The 20,807-nt window shown below is 33.1% G+C and overlaps 1 protein-coding gene across 1 annotated transcript in view; it reads right to left on the bottom strand.

The window, feature by feature from the left end:
* LOC123662342 (sodium/potassium-transporting ATPase subunit alpha) overlaps positions 1 to 20,741 on the bottom strand; it is a 47,473-nt gene extending 26,732 nt beyond the window's left edge. Inside the window, exon 1 of the mRNA XM_045597193.1 lies at positions 20,696 to 20,741. Coding sequence (XP_045453149.1) covers positions 20,696 to 20,719 — 24 coding nt within the window. The 5' untranslated portion in view covers positions 20,720 to 20,741. The remainder of the gene's footprint in view (positions 1 to 20,695) is intronic.
* Positions 20,742 to 20,807: the final 66 nt, after the last annotated feature.

Raw genomic sequence — 20,807 nt, 5'->3', positions numbered from 1 at the left:
CAACACCAGAAACATCGTAAGCGCGTTGTCGACCCCATCTCCAGTTCCCCCCAGGAGCTCTAATCACCTTACTCACCAACAGGAACACAACACTGCTTGAAAACAGTGTTATTTAGCTGTGATCTTCTGTAAGGTCGAGGTACTACCCCAGTCGGGCTACTCCATATTTTGAGCAGGAAATTTCTATCATAAGTTGGAAAGCTTGTTCTCAGGCTTGCACGTGACTATCGCCGAGTTGCACGAAACAGAATTAAAATTTAAGTAGAGATTAAACTAATTTAATCACAAGAATTTCATACAATTCTTGCGATTAAATTAGTTTAAGCACTACTTAAATTTTAATTTCTTTTCGTCCAACTCGGCGTTAGTCACCAGATTTTTTGGTAGTTTGACATTTCGGCTTGTTTGCCAAGCTAGTCATATAAAAAGTCAGACTAAACATACCAGATTATTATTAAATGTTAAAAATATTCTTTTAAGTTTATTATTAAAAGGTCCTAAGTGTAGCATTATACGTTGAAATTGCGAGGAGTAATTTTAATAATTATCAGTTAAAACTGGTAACGTTTTGATTCTTTTATGCTCTTCTTTATTAAAACAGGAAAATAATCTATGTTTAGAGTTGATAATTATTATGTTCATTTACCTTAAGTGTAATTACTAAAATTGTTATTATAATTAGAAGTTTTTTGAAACTATCAAATTAATATGACGCAGCAACAATTATATTTTATTGATCAATTAAATAAGAACTTAGACAATATATGTTAAAGTTTTATTTTGGTAAACGATTTCATTTCAGTATTCTGACAAAATAAATGAGTATTTTAAGAAGTTCTATTAGTGAGCTCTTTTGCATGAAATTAACGTAATCCAAATTAATTTGAAGGGTCCAGCAGACAATTAGTCTATTCCACAAAAATTTACTACTTATGTTTGAATTAAAATATTGTTCTATTAATAATGTATATTTTATTTTAGTATGTATTTGCATTTCTTTGCAGTAGTTAAATAATTAATTAATTGTTAATAATTAATAATATTTAAACATATTAAACTATTTTAGATTGGATTTCTAAAATTAAAAAAGCGAGAATATTTTGGTTTAAATTATATTTATTGGTTTTGTTCGTAGAAGTTTCGAAGTCGCAAATTTTTGTGACGAGTACCGGACCTTTAAAAATGTCAAGATGTCCTAAAAACTGTTTCATTGCGATAAAAATGGATGATTAAATTCGTGGGAGGTTCGAAGTGATAAGAGGAAGCAATTATCACTGATACTCTAAAAACCCCGTCTTAAGTGCAAAGGTGATTCTGATTACAAAGTAAAAAGGTAATTTTATAAATTGTATACATTATTAAGTAATAAAAAGTTCGTATATTCTCTATATAATTTTGTACAAGAAACTCTAGCGAGTAACGAAGAAACGTATACCTATGGGTAACATTCAAAGTCGGCGATTGCTAAGCATGAGCATAAAATTTCTAAAATGTTGTAGTCGATGAAATTATTATAGAGTAAACAGAATATGAGCGAATATAAACAAATCACGTCATGGCCGTTGCTAAGCTGTTTCTGTCGATTCACTAGCCTTTCATATATTTACATTTGAAGGTGAAGACGAGGGGAGTTTAATAGAATATGTATGGGCAGGCAAGATTTAGTTTGTTCAAACGTTCACAGATATACACGTAGATATCTGCTACATATATTTTATTTCATTTAACGGAGATACGTTTTAAATTTATAAACGACATTTATTTAAACGGAAATAAACTATTTTAATCAATACCATAATAACGTTATTGAAATGAAGCAAATAAAGAAAAGGCCAAGCGCACGGTTACAGAGATACAATGCGGTCGCGTTACACATTGAAACCTATCAACCTTCAGCTACATGAAACTGCATACGTAAATAAAACCCAGGTGACATTTGAGAGCTGCGGTAATTTGCGATGCAGTATTCAAAGTAAATTAGTTCAATCTCTGACAAGTCCTATGGACGAAGTCGAAACAACGGCACTATTATATAACATTCCCACAAATTCAACTAACAAGTAAAGTGAAAAGCTAAATGAGACTTGAAAGGGCTTGTCCTAAAAACATAAGAGCAGAAATTTTGTGTTGTTTAGTTTGTTTTTCTAGGCAAAAAAGAACAGCATTCGTTAGAACACAGCGCAGTCGCAGTGTGCGAAATTAACTGGGGTAAAGTTGAACGCTCTTCTTGTAATTGATTAAAGTAGCTTACGAAAGATAAATCGTAAAAAATTTACTTGCAAATTATTTACACAAACCAAATATACATTACAGTTCTTTTTATTACGTAACATTTTTATTTACACTAAGAAGTGTTTTGTTTTATTATTGTAGTAAAATTTTTAAAAACTAAAATATAATAAGTACTTGCGTACTTTGAATTTCCTGCCGATTCTTCTCAGCAAAAACTACATCTGGAATAATGTTAGACCACATTTACATAATTAATTGAACTAGCGGACGCCCAGTTGTCCGACCACAATTAAAAATTTAAATTTTAAAATACCGAAAATGATTAAAATAAAGAATACCTTTATTAAAAATTTTCAATTTGACCAAAGTCTTTAACAATAAACAAAATAGTATATATGCGAGTGTGTCAAATATATGGTTGTATAATGTTTTTATTTTATTGATTTGATAAATATAGGCTCCAAAAAAATACAAAACAAAATTACACAGGACAAAATCGAAAATAGATTATATATTTAAAATTAATTTATAAATAATAATTTATAACATATAATAAATTAAATAAATAGGCTTATGTAGTATCTCCATATTATTGTATTCCTATAATCATGCATTGGAACAATAGACAATTTTCAAATACAATGATATCACTAGTACAATCGTATTGTATAATAGAAAACAAACATACAAGGAAGAATAATGTAGGCTGCAGAATTCTACTTTATATCCTAAACTTGGCATATGAATCTACTTACACTTTATTTAACTAGATCTTAAAGTTTTGGCAATGTATCCATAAATTTGGCAAATCTCTTGGCTCATTGGTCAGATAAAACATTCTTAACTAAATCTCCCGCACGAAAGTAATACCACTAGAACTCTACCACTAGAATCTACTAGAACTAAATGGTACATTGTAGTCATTTCAAATTCCAATATATTTTTTATCCTATATTTGAATAATATTACTTAATATGTACGATTTTATTTTTGTGTTACCCACACATTAGGAATTCTAAACATTTTTGAATATCATATCAAAAATTGACCGTTCCATACCGTTGATACGATAATATAATTATTTATTAGCCCCGTTATTACGACCGTTTGATATGATATTCAAAAATAATATTACTTTTTAGAATTAGCGATATAACATTTAAACTTATCGCAAATCTCAGTATTCACATACAGTAGATAATTCGCTATCTGGGACGGGGTCGGATTTTTGCTAAACAGTGTGAAGAGTATTATATTTTATATTATGTAAAATCAGCCATGAGTCAGCTCGCGTTAAGTGCACGCGAGAATTGCCGTTGTCGACATAATTCAATTATGACCCTGTCGGTTCCTCGCAAAGGTATTGTATGAAGAATAAACTTAGTCTGATAAAATGTTAGACCCGTGGGAACAGTTGAATCTCTCAAATAGGAACTAATTGAAAAAAATGAAACGTTTCCCTCGAACTAAAGCATTAAAGCGATTTTCTTGCGAATACATAACACTGCTTTTAATTAAATCAGTTATGTCAATAAGAATTTTATATTGTGTCCGTTTTATGAGATAATCTCTAACCTTTGCCACTCCTAAAATTGGTGTAATGCTTTAAAACTAGCCGTCGTCAGTATAATCCGCTCAAGGCAGTTCGATCCAGAGTCCACCTCTCTGTATCCGTTAACGCCAAACAGTTCAATGACCATATTTATTATAGTTGCAACAAGTCGACTCGAGTCGAGTCGAGACGAGACGAAGTCGAGAGAATATTTTGATCTTCATAGTTCAGTTTCGTTTATTATAATACGACAATGAATCAAAAGGTGTAAAAACTACACAGTATCATAAAATATCCCTAATCCAAATACGAGGGCTAATAGTTATGTACTTGATTTCTAGGTATCTTTAAGTGTATTTTTAACATTGTTTGTGTAGTACCTACTGCCAACTTTAAAAACAGAAATCAAATTGTAATCGTTCCATAGCTTTTTAAAATCGCAGGTACTACTGTAGGTATACAGAATAAAGTGCAAATATAAAATAATATCAAGCTGAACACTCTTGAAATAGTTAAACAAGAGCTGCACTTTAGCAGGCGTACAATTTATCAACGTACGTTATGAATGGGGGCATTAAACTTATAACCATTTTACGTAATGATGAAGTGTTTCGACAAGCCTTTTGGCAGAAGCTCTTGGCAACTTGGCTGAGTTGTGAAACTGTTTTAACAAACTTACAGCTATTTCCAAACAGACCAACTCTATTAGTCTTTTCTGAAAATTGATGGTACAAAAGTATAACATAATAATCCTCTCAGAGAATTAATTCATTAGACCTTAAGAACTATAATGAAACAGCTAACTCTACAGTTCGTTGGGTTTACAAATAAAATTGCGCGTAGGTTTTGCGCATGAATGATCGTTGTGAATTAAGCTGCCATTGTCGAAGAGTACCTGCATAGACTGGTTAAGCACATAAGGACGATGTATAAAACATCAAATGAGATATTTCATAAATTACTTAATAGAATATCTATGGTTAAGAACACGTTAATTTATATGTAATTTAATACGAAGAATAACAAATATTAGAAAAAAACTTTATTGGTTTATTGAGCAGAACTTTCGACCGTCACCGACGCAAAAATACAGTAAATAATTGCGATTGCTAGTAAACGAAAAGAAAAAACCAACTTCAATTACATCGACAAGTAACACATCCTAGGTAGACGACAAAATAGTCAAGTAAATATACGTTATTAAAGATAACTGAAAAAATATTGATCAGATCTCGATCAAATTTGAACAGGACTACAAGACAAGGATCAGCTTTCGATTAAAACAAGAATCATCAAAATCGGTGCACCCAGTGAAAAGTTATGCGGTATAATAACAACGTAGGTCGACGAAAAAATAGTCAAGTAAATAAAATACGTATTATTAGATATACCTCGAGTCAGTCATGTCAGAGCTCAATTAAATTTAAATGGAACCACATTATACACACCACCTTTCGACTAAAAGAAAATCATCGAAATCGATCCACTTAGTCCAAAGTTCTGAGGACATAATCAGGAAAAATAGGTACAATCGAATTAAGAACCTCCTTCTTTTTTGGAAGTCGGTTAAAAAGTCTTTCATATATATACATATATATATGCAAAATTGAGAAAACTTTTCAAAGTTTCGTCTAACAGTTTTGAAAATGAGGTATCTAATAGTTAAATTGATTATTACGAAAATTTACGTCTAAATAGACTATAATCTTTAATTATTCAAAATATTCTAAGTCATACAAAATAAGTTTATATGTACTTTCTGGCTTTCTTAATAAACTGTAGTAAGAAAGGAGACATAGATATACTCGTATGTATAGTATTAATAAATCTTACGATTACATAAAGAGAAAATATAGTGTTATTATATCATGACATAATTAGTAAAAAATAAATGATAATAACACTAAAATAAATTTATAGATGTCAACAATGTCAAAGAAAACACTACTAATTACATGTAGATAAAAACATAGTAATGACTTTTGCAAGATTTCTAATAAAGATAAGGTGTTATACTCGTGTAATAGAAAACCGAGTTTACCGCAATAAGTCTCTTTGTCACATGTAATGAACTATTTTTATTATTTATTATTGTTTAAGTATGAAAACTGCTGTACCCTTTTTATAACAAACAATGAAATCAGAATTTTATGTTTAAAAAAACTGGACAGTAATAGAAAACTACTGATTTTTTTATTTGTTTTTTTATATCAAGTATAAATCATGTCTTATTTATTTAATCCTTAGTGTGAAATTTACTGGTTCACCATACATCTAGTTGAATAACTGATCTTTATAAAATGTAATTTAAGTTAAGCAATTGTTAACTGCAGTTAAATCTGGATTTCATTTCGGCCTTTGGACTGTTCATTGGTATAAGTGAGACGTGAGTAAGAGGAAAAGAACAGTTAAGCCTCATCATCAGTCACCAAATTACCTAGCACTAACGCAGACTGTCAAAATGAATTAACCTTGATTTCAATTAATTCATACAACTAAGTTCTTTGTATGGTAATCTGGTACTAAGTCATTGTTCTAAGCACAGTACACTTAGTACATCTTACTAATAGGGAATGCTTTGTATTGCTTATATGGTAAGCAACAACAATATATTATTGAAAGAAACTCCTCACGAGTTGTAGCATTGGTTGTAATCTATGAAATGCTAAGTGATTTTAACATTTCTGAAAACTCTTAACTCTTCGTGGAACGTCTATAGGCAGGTAATTTAATCTATATCTATAATATATATAAACGCGAAAGGTCATTCATCACGAAATCTCCGAAACTATAACACCTACAAACTTGAAATTTGGCAGGTAGGCTCCTTATAGGAAGTAGACATCCGCTAAGAACGGATTTTACGAAACTCAACCCCTAAGGGGGTAAAATGGGGGTTGGAAGTTTGTATGAGAGTCCCATGTTTTTGACGTAAGAGACTTGAAATTTAAAATGTATGCTCTATAGATGGTAACAAGGTGTTCAAATAATGTATCTTTAGAAATCAACTCCCTTTTGGGGTTAAAACGGGGGATGTTACGTTGACTCACTAATCACGAAATCTCCGAAACTATAATGGTTACAAACTTGAAATTTAGCGGGTAAGCTCCTTATAGGGAGTAATCTATTGCTAAGAATGGATTTGACGAGACTCGACCCCTAAGGGGGTAAAACGGGGGTTGGAAGTTTGTATGAAAGTCTCATGTTTTTGAAGTAAGAGACTTGAAATTTAAAATGTATAACAAGGTGCCCAAATAATGTATCTTTAGAAATCAACTCATTTTTGGGGTTAAAACGGGGGATCGTAGGTTGACTCACTCATCACGAAATCTCCGAAACTATAACAGTTATAAACTTAAAATTTGTCAGGTAGGTTTCTTATAAGGCGTAGGCATCCACTAAGAACGGACTTTTACGGAACTTGACCCCTAAGGGGATAAAACGGGGGTTGGAAGTTTGTATGAAAGTCCTATGTTTTTGAAGTAAGAGACTTGAAATTTAAAATGTATGCTCTGTAGATGGTGAGGAGGTGTCCAAATAATGCATGTTAATCTATAATATATATAAAAGCGAAATGTCACTTACTCATCATGAAATCTCCGAAACTATACCACCTATAAACTTGAAATTTGACAAGTAGGCTCTTTATAGGACGTAAACATCCGCTAAGAACGGATTTTACGAAACTCGACCAGTAAGGGGGTAAAACGGGGGTTGCAAGTTTGTATGAAAGTTCTATGTTTTTGAAGTAAGAGACTTGAAATTTAAAATGTATGCTCTATAGATGGTGAGAAGGTGTCCAAATACTGTATTTTTAGAAATCAACCCCCTTTTGGGGTTAAAACGGGGGATGGTAGGTTGACTCACTCATCACGAAATCTCCGAAACTATAACACCTACAAGCTTGAAATTTGGCAGGTAGGTTCCTTACAGGGCGTAGACATTTTTTAAGAACTGATTTTATAAAATTCGACCATTAAGGGTGTAAAACGGGGGTTGGGAGTTTGTGTGAAAGTCCCATGTTTTTGAAGTAAGAGACTTGAGATTTAAAATGTATACCTTATAGATGATGAGAAGATGTCCAAATAATGTATCTTAGAAATCAACTCTCTTTTTGAGTTAAAGCGGGAGATGGTATGTTGACTCACTTATCACGAAACCTCCAAAACTATAACAGCTATAAACTTGAAATTTGGCAGGTACGTTCCTTATAGGGTGTAGACATCCGTTAATCTAAAGGGATAAAACGGGGGTCGGAAGTTTGTATGAAAGTCTTATGTTTTTGAAGTAAGAGACTTGAAATTTAAAATATATGCTCTATAGATGGTGAGGAGGTGTCCAAATAATGCATCGTAATCTATAAATATAAAAGAGAAAGGTCACTAACTCACTCATCACGAGAACTCAAAAACCGCTGGATGGTCTATCCATCCAGGTTGGACAAAGATAAAATTTGGCACGGAGGTAGATTATAGTTAACAGACGTCCGCTAAGAACGGATTTTACGATATTCCACCGCTAAGGGGGTTTAATGGGGTTGATAGTTTGTATGAAACATATACAACCTGAAAATAAAACTAAAAATGTGGTGTATAGAGGTTTTATAAAAATAACTATTAAATTATACTAAATTGTGCCTTTTAAAAAGTTACTCAGTTTGATAAGCATTTCAAGTGACTGAAATAAAAAAAATAATTTGCGTTAAACAACTTAATGGTAATGCATATCTTCATAACCACGCGGACGTAATCGCGGGTAACAGTTAATGTATTATAAAACAAAGTCCCCAAAAGTGTATGTGACCGATTTGCTCAAAATCTACTGAACGGATTTTCATGCGGTTTCACCATTGGAGAGAGGGCTAATAGGAAGGTTTACGGAACCGCTAAGCCGATTTTGATGAGAGTTTAATTATAATTTTGCCGGAAAAACTTTGTGACACACTAATTTCAACGCGGGCGAAGCCGCGGGCACAGCTAGTAACTACATAATGATAGAATTATCTAGACAAATGTTGACAAATTTGTTCATAAAATATCCCTGTCACTAATCGGTCTCGTTCTAAAAGAGTGATAATGTAAAAAAAATATTCAGACAGATGAACTCGTAAATGAGCTAACGAGTATATCAGAATGCACTGAAGTTCGCGTGCATCAAAGAAGGCTCAGATTTAATGCATTTACTCGCGCAGTGCAACTGAATCTAGACAAAACTAATTTCGCAAATCCAAAGTGCAATAAGTTCAAAGGAAACTGTGTCAATAGCTGCATCCTTATAAGGATTCTCTTGTCTATTTTTACGAGTTATAACGCAGTTATAAATGCAGTAAAAATCTGGTAGAAGCGACATATCGTTAAAATGAACCTCATTAAAATAAAAAAAAATTGACGTGTTGAGATAAACTTTTCAAATGTGACATAAAATAAAAGATATAAAAGATATATATTTTTTTTTATCAGAAAATAAATATTTCATTTAACAACTTTAAAAATGAGTAGGTACATACAACGAGTATTAGAAAAACAGTATCCCATTGTTAATAGAACATTAATGTATATAATCCAACAAAAAATTCATTAATTATGTGACAAAAACATTTAAGTATTTTCTTTCTTTTCTTCGACTAAATTTTTATTAAAATTTTTTATTTCTCATACTTAACTATTATCAAGAAGCCGAACAATTTTATTTTTACGTTAAAAAATATATTGTATTACACAAAATTTTAGAGTACCGCTAGCGGACCCGGCAGACGTTGTCCTGCCCGGAATACAGCTACCAAATTTGATAGCATACATACTGATAGCAGCGCCACCTACCGGGTCCAATTGAGACAAAAACTACCTTATCTCACAAGTTGGACAAAATTATAGATACGTACAAAATTTGATAAAAATTGGTTCAGTAGTTTCGGAGTTACATACTGATAGCAGCGCCACCTACCAGGTCCGATTGAGATAAAAACTACCCTATTTCCCAAGTTGGATAAAATTACAGATGCTTAAAAAATTTGATACAAATTGGTTCAGTAGTTTCGGAGTTACATACATTTAAAATTTTCATTGTTAACGCCCACCCTCGTAATCCTTATTGGGCATGAGTTATCCTCAAATCCGCTCACCGATCATTTTCTACATCACATATAGGAGATTCGTACCAAAATTTGGGTCGATAGTTTAAAAACGGGAATTTTCCATTGTCAACGCCCCCGCAACAATATAATAAGTAATGTGAAATTGCTAGTTAATACCATTTTTACTGTATGTAAATAAAATGCGGTCTACGAATAAGATCAATTTAATCATTAATAACTTACGTAAAATGCGCCCTAATATATTATTTAACATCAAATTTATCGAATAGCAATAAAGTTCAAATTGACTCTACATTATAGTTAGAAAACGTTTGTATGGGAAAAAGAAAAGGGCTGTTTTTAGGGTTTTCACGGGAATTATTCGAATTTTTCTCGCCGTAAAAACCATCCTTGGACTTCAACGAACATTAAAAAAAAAAAGAATTGGTAAAATTGATCCAGGCGTTGTTGAGTTATACGCTTACGAACACAGTTTAGGATTCATTTTTATGCTGTTGTTTGTTTTTAACTGAGGTAGGGCACAGCAGGAATTTTCTGCTCAAAATACGGAGCAGCCCGACTGGGGTAGTACCTCGGCCTTACAGAAGATCACAGGTAAATAATACTGTTTTCAAGCAGTATTGTGTTCCTGTTGGTGAGTAAGGTGACCAGAGCTCCTGGGGGGATTGGGGATTTGGTCGGCAACGTGTTTGTGATGCTTCTGGTGTTCTTCTCTTACCATCAGGTGAGCCGTACCGTGCCGTTTGCCGACCTAGTGATATAAAATATATATATATATATATAAGATTATATTAATCAGCCGCTTCGTCTGCCATAATGAAGGCACTGAGTATCGCTCAATACTCAATTAAGTCGTGAAAGAATGGTCTTTGTAGTCTCAATGTATAAAACATTTTTCATCCGATATTAAATAAAGCTTTACCAATCTTATTTCTAAATTATACTGTATCTTTTGCAAATTCTGTTCTTTATTGTTCAAGTACATTTATATGATCCTTTTAAAGTTTAGTTACTACTTGAGCACAGTGTTATATTAAAAGTAGGTTACAGTAAGTTACAACGATAGTCTGCAGGCGTAAGGCGCGTCGCGTCTTGTTATATAACATCAAAGTCCTGTCCTAATCAATACGGCAGCACTTCAAGTAAAGATAATGCACGGAAAAAAGCTCGCAACGCTTCTTGATAAATTATCTTAACATCGATCTTTAGTAACAAGGGGATGGTGAAAGATAATATCGCGATCCTTTACGTGCACTCCATTCCTTTTTCTAAAATCAGTGGAAACGGTAAAGAAAAAAAAAACTCCTGGCACATTTAAAAATTGTCTATATTTTATTTAAAGAACTAGCTGTGCCTGCGACTTCGTCCGCGTCGAATTTAACAAAAAAAGTTATTTTTTAGTTCGCAGAGTTATAAAATAAATAAATTTCTATAATAAAAGTAGCCTCAGTTACTGCTTATTACATCAGCTATCTGCCAGTAAAAGTCCCGTCAAAATCGGTCAAGCCGTTTCAGAGATTAGCCGGAACAAACAGGCAGACAAAAAGTGTAAAAAATGTTATTTTGGTATGTACCGTGTATACATCCATATGCATTTAGTAAAAAGCTGTTATTTTAATATCACAAACAGACACTCCAATTTTATTTATTTGTATAGATATTAAGGGTCAGTTTAGCCGCTAGCTGATGAAGCTATCTGACGTACAACGGATGTGAACAGATAAAATGTATATGTTTAGCTTATTACAATCAAATCCACTATATCTTCTAACCTAACCTAACCGATATTTTTATTCGCAACATGTGCATACAAAAACTTTAGGTCAGTACTTTATTTTTTTATTAGAAACAGATTGAAACACGACCTAAATATTTATTTTTATTGTTCCATTAGTGTTTTAATAAAATGGTACACTTTATTATAAGAATTGTTGTTCTGTAAATATATACGTCTTCGCAACGTAGACTAATTTGCAATAAAAGTAAACCTACAACCAGCAGTTCTATTAGGTAAAATATGGCCACGAAAGAACTAAACCATTTTCCAGGTCGTTCAGTTTCGTTTCAAGGACCATTACAAGTCTAACTTTTTAGTTAGCAACGCATACTCAAATGCAAATCCTTTGCCCCGTGACCATTTTCATACAAAAGCTAAAAAAGAGGAAGTAAATTATACAAAAATAAAGTACAGCCTAAGCGTAACGAAGGACTACTAAACAATTTGTTCATTTTACTAAACAATTTGTTCATTTTACTTTCAATATAGCTTCTATTAACAAAGGATTCAGAAGCAAACCGTTACATAAGTTTTTAAAAACCCTTAAAATTACCTATAATTAATATGTTAAAAGTTCCTCCTCGTAAAGTTTTCTCTAGTCTAGTCTAAGGTTAAAGTAATCATTTTTATAAACAATGTAATAAAAAACATTTTATTCCATGACGCCGCGCCTAATTCCCACTAAATTACTCAGAATAGTAATCGAACTTCGACGACTAATTACTTCCGTCTCTCCATTTATACGCTATTTCCAATATTTACTACATTTCCCATAAAATTCAATACTGCAAAAAAAGGAGAATGATCTCTAAAAATTTGATTTGGAATAATTTTCCTTAAAAATCTTTCCCAACACATGTGTATATTTAATATTTAAAAATACAAGTTTGTTATACACTGTATTAACAAAACGCGTTATATACAATAAATGAAATGAAAATTGTATTTAAAAACGTGTGAAAATACGGCATAAAATGTAACTACCCTCAAATTGGTGCCAGTGCATCTAGCCAGGGTGCATGCGACAAGTTGCCCGATCGATGGCGACCCCTTTACCGACCAATGCACCTAGCTGAATGCCCGGGAAAACATTGTTCTATATTATATAACTATTTCGTACTTTAACATTTGAAATCTTTTTCCAATTGAAAAAGTATTACAAACATGGTTCAGATTTATGTTGGCGAGAGAAGATATGTCGATGTTACTGGCTTGGACATTTGGCACGTTCGGTTAAAATTTGAAATAAGCTATGAACAAGACTTTAAAATAAAACAAAATTGGAATCCACGTTTGTCTATGGATATACTTGATTACAGAGTCCATATTCTAAAGTGGATTTTAATATACAACAACATTTTACAAGTAAGAAAAATTAATATACTCCGAAGAATACACAAAAACTAATTTCATTTAACAAAAGATTGTGTTCCGATCTACTTATTTATTGAAATGATGTAAGTACATTGTGTAAGGGTTTGTCCAAGAAACGGCAAACTAAAGTAGGACAGGCTTGAAAGATGAGATGGCGTAGTTAAGTAATGTTGACCCGAATCGATAGCTAGAATGATGATGAACGTAGTATTTTATTTTCCTTCTGTTACTATCTACGTATCGCTACGTATCGCTACGTATCCGTACAATTTTATATAGTCCATCAAAGCACTTAGGAGAACAACATAAAATACTAAAGTTACATACGATATTCGGTACAACCAAAATTACTTTAGTCGTATTTATATGCATGTTATAAAATTGAAAGTGGAGTTTGGTCTGTAGGCGAAAGATATTTTCACACGATTTTTAGAAGTATCGAAATGTTTTAGTAGACTCAACGTTATATTACTCATCTATATTTAAATGAATGTTTGTCTGTTTGTCCTTTATACATGTCACGATTTTCAGCAGTGTTGTGCGTGAGCCCACAGAGGTTTCTGAGTTGGTAAGATCAAAAAAATAAAATAAAAACACAATTTAAAAAAAAGCGTAGCAACAGCTTAGAAATAAATTTGATTAATTTATTGTCGGTTCCTAAGAATTACAGTTGAATTTCTTACCGATTTTTTTTTTCACCACAATCTACATTAGTGAATTTTTATTAAGTAAAGAATATTATATACTACTTGAATAAAGAAATATTTGATTTGAGTAAGCAAAGGAACTATTAAAAATAAAGTCAAAGAAAAACATACATGATTAATTTACATAAAATGAAGTAAGTGAAATGTTGAAATAAAGGAAATGAACTATTTAAAGGTATAAGTAACTTTTATTACTAACGGTTAAATATTTAACGAAATTTGCAAATAATGGTAATGTAAAAAAACGTGTGGATATACCAATATGTGTGGACAGTGCGTATCGTTTTTAGGTCATAAGGCTGTGTGGAATTAATACAAATTCTTAACTTACCTATTAATTCAATTACGCACAATCCTTACGTTATAGTTTTAATCATGACATTAATATTAAATATTATGTGAGAAATATTACACATAACTCTACTATTCAAAAATCTTTTACGATTCATTTAATCGTTATAGCGATTTAATGAATTAGGGTTAAAGGTGATTTTTCTTTTTGTTATTTGATGAATGAAGTAGTGCTGATAAAATGAAACTGCAATGTTGCATTTTATAGACAGAACGATAAATGTATGTCATTAGAACTTGTTTAGTGTTCTCATTACTAATAGTAATGAGAACACTTAAGTTGAACTCAATCCCTTAATGAGTTTTTATTTATAGATTAAAAATAAAATAATTTTTAATACTTGAGATGTCACTTAATATTCATAATTAAGTACAAAGGTTTCCCAACATGTTTAAACCTGAAATCTTTAATACCTTAATACGCATTTTTGTTCGCTAAGTAGAAAATTTGACGAGCTTCAGATTGAATAGAATTTGAAAGTCAGCAGCTCTGTTACTGAAAATCCTTAGCTGTGTCGGTGCTTAGCTCTTGAAGAATAGCGTACGCATTGTTACGTAACCTCGCAGTCCGCCTGTAGCTCTGGTACTCCAACCGCATTACGTAATACACGTACAAGCCTGCGTCTGGCAAGCATAAACCTTTATCTATTCCTATCTGCCTCCGTATCGTCTACAGTCTGCTTGGACTCCAATAATTCATAAAATGGATTGTCTTATGCCGGTAGCAGACGAAAACAATCGATTTTGTAGTAAGCCATATTTTAATAATTCATACGACTCCACTGATACAACATTGATACTGATGTAATTGAGATTATCTGAACTATATTTAATTGAGTTATTAATTCGATTTGATCCAGTCAGCTCACGCCGACAGTCAGTTCAAAAGAATTTATGAATTTAAATTTCAATTTATAAGCCGTTTGTTTTGGAGCATCACGCTATGACAATTAATACTTTTTCTGATTATTGGTCCTCAAATTATAAGAAGTTATTATATAGTTATCGAAACAAAAAATATCTTATTTGTACATACAATAGAAAACGTTAAAAATACAACATAGACGTCGGTAAAAATTTATTAAACAACTGTTCGAGTTTCAGGTGACGGATTTGGTAGTAACTAAATCACAGATATTTGCATATGTATTTTATATGCAAATCCTCCATAGTCCTGATTATGAGTTATCGAATATTATCTTTGTATAATTTAATGATAATCAACCAGCAAAGTAATACAAGTGTGGCGCCAGTGGACAAAACCTTTGTTCTTTGTTCACTGTAAAAGGAGTGGAAATAATAATATTCTTTACGAATTTATTTAGAGTTCAGACACGTGCTGTTTTAATTGTAACTAAAATCTCTAGAAAAAATGATGCGACTTAGTCAAGACGGTCTTGATCTCCTGAATAATGTTCTTATTTACGAATCCTTTACAAATGTGACCAAAAAGAAACCAAATGTTTGGTGCTAAAAAATAGTTATAGGGTAACACCAAAAAAAAGAACCAAAAATCCTGAGTTCCCAACTTGCCATATTCAATACGTCACAAACAAACATTCGAAAATATAACCCGCCTTTGGCAATCGTGTAAAAATTAGACTGCACATTAAATTTGACCATTAGAACCGACCGGATTCAGTCGCCAGCGGCTACCCACGATAGTTTTATAAGGACACGCTCTCATTCCCGACATCCTACGGGAAGTATGACTACTTGCGTCAGCGCTAAGGACCTTAGCTCGCACTAGACGATATGTCAGACGATTACAAACCAAAAAATGTTGAAGATATCTTGATACATTGTAGTAAATATAAATTTACGTTTACATGAGCAAAATAATTATTTCGTATTCACATAAGGAAAGAAAAACTTCGAGTTTTTGTTCAATTATTGAGATATTTTATTAGTTTACGTGATGGGTATTTTTTATTTTATTTAACAAATGTTAACAAGAAAAACCAAGGTAGAAACAAGACATAATAACCCCGCAATTATATTGGTCAAGTCCATTAAATTAGTAAAAGTAAGTAGCTTTCAAGTCTCGTTATTCAGACAATATAGTTAGAATTGCTTTTCATTTACATTGAAAAAATAATTTATTCAGTATCGACATAGTCATGAGAGCAAAAAAATGAGATTAATTTATTCAAGTTATCCCATTCATCCAGTTACGTGTGAAGTGAATCACACAATGTTGGGATGGGTTGGTAAGGTCGAGCTATTCACGTCTGAGTAATGGCCATACATCGGATCGATTGGAACGATAGAATCTAGAAGCTATTTATTTAATATGCATAACGTTTTATTATGTACTTCAAAGCGACGATTTAATGCTTTTTATTGCGATCGTAACGAGCATATTATGTAATGAATAATCTCTTTATGAAATGGTAATGCATACCTTATTTGGACGTATGCAACGTTTTATAAAATCAATACAAATTATGTCATAAACTATTTTTAACCGCCTTCAAAAAAAGGTGGAGGTTACTCAATTCAACCGTATATATATATATTTTATGTATGTTCGGGGATAACTCCGTCGTTTATGAACTGATTTTGATGATTCTTTTTTTGTTGGAAAGGAGATATCCCTAGTTTGGTACCATGATAAGGAAACTAGGATCTGATGATAGGATATTAGAGAAATCGAGGGAAACTCTCGAAAATCCACATAACTTTTTACTGGGTGTACCGATTTTGATGATTTTTTATTTAATCGTAAGCCGATATTTATCATGTGGTCACATTTAAATTTCATCGTTCAATTTACCTGCAGGCAAAAAACTATTTTACTTATTAGGTAGGTAGGTAGGTAGTTAGGATATTCTTAGAAAATCATTTTAATAAATGAATTATCGTTAAGAAAGATTAATATTATAAGCTATTCTTACGAGTTTCGCTTCTAAATGTACTAATTTAACCGTTGATCACATATTTTTTGTACTCCTTTCCTTTTCTGATTTTTATTAACATTAATTCCAAATAAAACCATAAGTAACTGAATCAATTTTATGTAACAAAAAATATATATATTTTTTTTAGAGAAATTGATAAGTTGTTAGAAAAATAACGTTTAAAGATAGAATAAATATTAAGATCGAAATATCCGCTATAAAATACAACCTACTCGCTCATGTGGGTATTTTTCCTATGCCGGTGAACTAACCTTGGTCGAAGATGAACGCGTCTTGGAGCATGCTTGTGTCCTCTGACACAAATGCGGATGCGTTCAATTGGCGCTGGTACGTATAGAATCGCGCTAAACACCGTGCAAGGCTGTATACGCTTTTTCTCAAGTCGGTAAAATTCTAATACTTTTTTGCAGAAATAAAATAATTGTAGTCGCAATTGTTTTAATACATTAAAAATTAATTTATGATTAAATTTGATTCAGTTCTTAAGGTAGGCAATTTAATGACTTTATTTTACGTAAAAGACTAATGAAATACTATAAATGTACATATCAACAAACAAATGTTCCTTTATGGTCATACATAAATACATATATCATCTAGAATTAGGACAGAAATTGAACACACAACCTCTGGAGCAGAAACCAGCATATGACGAGCATTACCGCTTCAGCCTGTAATATCCCACTACTGGGCATAGGCCTCTTTGCCCATGTAGGAGAAGGATCAGAGCTTAATCCACCACGCTGCTCCAATGTGGGTTGGCGGATATATTCCCTACTATGAGTAACGATCGCTATCAGGTGTACATGATAACAACCGGGACCGACGGCTTAACGGTGCACAAACACCCAGACCACGGCAAACACCTGTATGGCCAATACAAATGTTTGTCATGTGCGGGGATCGAACCCGTAACTGCCAGCGCAACAGGTACAATCCATGGCTGTAATCGTTGCGCCAACGCGGCGTCGCAAGCGCACGCGACAAGCATTGGCTTGTAAAAAAATTTGACCTAGCCTATTGAGGCTAGTCAAATTTATTAACATCTTAAATTGTAAGTTTTCTTTAGTTTGTAATATTATATTACATTAAAGACAGACGAAACTCATCAAAGGTCTGGTTATTATCATTTTCTTGTAAGCTTATAGTTTCTTACAAGCTTTCTAGTTCTTCCTAGTAACAACTTTCAATATAAATATTTTTTAATATCATATCAAAAATCGATCGTTCTAGCGGGGATCGAACCTGCATCTCCGACTGACCGTGTCGGTGCTCTAGCCAATTAAGCTATGGAACGATGTACCCGTTAGTTCGAAATTTTTGATATGATGATTTTTATATTCGGTTTAATCATCCAGTTACGTGTGGAGGAATTAATAATAATTAGTTTAATAAATATAAAAATCTATTTTAATGTTCAGACGGTTTAGACTGAGCAGTCGGCACGATAGGTGCGGTGATACTTCCGTGAGTCTCATTATATAAGGACTGTCTACAGCCGATTTGGTTTGCCCAAAGGGCATTGTGAGTTGCACTCGTACGTTGTCTTACCCATGAGCACAATTGTCCAAATAGTAGCGGCATTAAAATGGTTGGGCCAGCGACCTTTGTATTTGACCCCTGTCTTCCTAGCTCATCGACGGCATCGTTTCCGTGTGATTCGCTATGTCCTTTTATCCACTGAAGGAGGACCCCCTTATGTGAGGCTAAATTTTTCAGGGTTTGGTGACATTCGTATATAAGACTAGAGTTGATCGAATTACTCCCTAGCGCTTTAAGTACAGCCATGCTGTTCGACAGAATACGGATGTTACAATCCTTAATGCCTTTTGACAGGACGGCGGTGGCTGCGTGGGTTATCGCAATACCCGCATTGGAAGATGGAGCTGTGTTGGCCCAGCGTTAGTGATAATTTGATATTAAGGTCTTGTGAGTACACTCCGGCACCGGTGCCAGACCCCATTTTGGAGCCATCCGTATAAATGCGGACTTCCCGTATGCCGGCCTGGTCTCTTTCAGCTTCAAATAGTTGTATGTTGTATTTCCTTTCGAAAATATGTTGTTTGGGAATCCTATCACTTGGAGCGGCAACTAGTGGTTCATAGCTCACTAGGCTGCTCCAAAGATTATTGTGTGGACCCTCCTGGTTACACCACAGGCCCAAGTGTTTCAGCCTGATAGCTGACATAGCCGCTTCCTGTTGTATGAACAGATCAAGCAGTGCCAAGTCAAGCATAACCTTAAGAGCTGCCGTGGGGGCGGTGCGCAAGCAACCAGTGATTGCAGAGCTCTGAAACCGCTGAAGCTTATTTTTAACGGTGGTAAGTTCTGTTCTCTGCCACCAGATTACCGCACCGTAGGTGATTATAGGCCTGACGATGGGTCAGACTACCCTTTATCATAGGATTTTAATAGGATATTATTAGATTTAATTATAATTGATATAAATTTAATAAATATAGATTTAATAGGATATTAAGAAAATAAGCATTTGAGGAAATATGGTATATATGTATATGTTCATGTATTTATACATGTTACACAGTTTCTGCAACTTTTAGTACTGTATTAGCTTATTTTATCAATGAAATTCTACGCATTCAGCCTGTAACATCCCACTACTAGGGCATAGGTCTCTTTCTCCATACAGGAGAAGGATTGGAGCTTAATCCACCATGCTGCTCCACTGCAGGTTGGCGGCTACTTGGAGTAACGATTGCGATCAGGTATTTATGATAACAACCGGGACCAACGACTTAAAAGTGCTCTCCAAGGCATGGTGGGGAAACCCACAAGGACAGACATCCAAAACGGGAAAGAAATATCTCAATCTTCTTCTTTAAACACCGTGGCTCCATCAGCTTTTCGCCGATGATTTTGCCAATGACAAGTGCTGAAAGTGTATTTAAGTCCGGAGACAGGGTCCGTTTTTGACAGTACAATAGTGGGTTAAGCCGCTTAAGCTGCGGTTAATTGGAAATAATTGAAATGATCAAATCAACATCAACTCTAACAATCTCAAATCTAACACCAATTTCACGCGGGAATCGAATCCCTAAGCCGTCGGTGTTTTAGGCAACTACTACACCACCACTACACCACAGCGGTTGTTAAACAAATAAATAAATAAATTCTATAAGAACCTAAATCTAATTTATTTCAATTAAAGCAAGTTGGAATTTGATTTCCAGTAGGTATTGTTCTGTCTCGGCAAGTTGACTAAAATAACTGAGTGATAAAAATCAATACATATGATGTAACCTACATACCGGTCATAACTACGAGCTATTTTTTTAGATCATATCCGACAAATATATTTGTTGCTTTCGTTTTATAACCCGGCGAGTAAAGGTATGTATTGTTGTCGTATATTCGGAAACTTTTGAGATTTTGTATTGTATAACTCCCAAATAAACATAAAAATCTAATAAATGTAATAAAAATTTGCGTTATATTCTTGTTAGAATTAAAGTTATGTTATGTTTTACTCAAATTTTGGTAGAAAAACCGCTATTATTGGAAAATATCTAGTAAGATTTATTAGGGCGTGGTCTTTCGTAGAATACTGAGACAATATTGATGATTTTTATATTTAGTAAAATAAAATTATATCTTCCGTTACATAGGAATAAATCTGTTAGTCAAATTGTGAACTTTACGACGTAAATAAAAAGAAAATGTACTTACATCAAGAGATTCCTTTGACGCCATTTTCACACACAAACAGTTTGACGTTTAAATTGTTGTTGACGTTTCGTAGGTATCGAATGTTTTATAAAATCGATAACGTTACTTGTTC

The sequence above is a fragment of the Melitaea cinxia genome, chromosome 18, assembly GCF_905220565.1.
Source record: "Melitaea cinxia chromosome 18, ilMelCinx1.1, whole genome shotgun sequence".
NCBI lineage: Eukaryota > Metazoa > Arthropoda > Insecta > Lepidoptera > Nymphalidae > Melitaea > Melitaea cinxia.
This window is presented reverse-complemented; position numbering and strand designations above follow the sequence as displayed.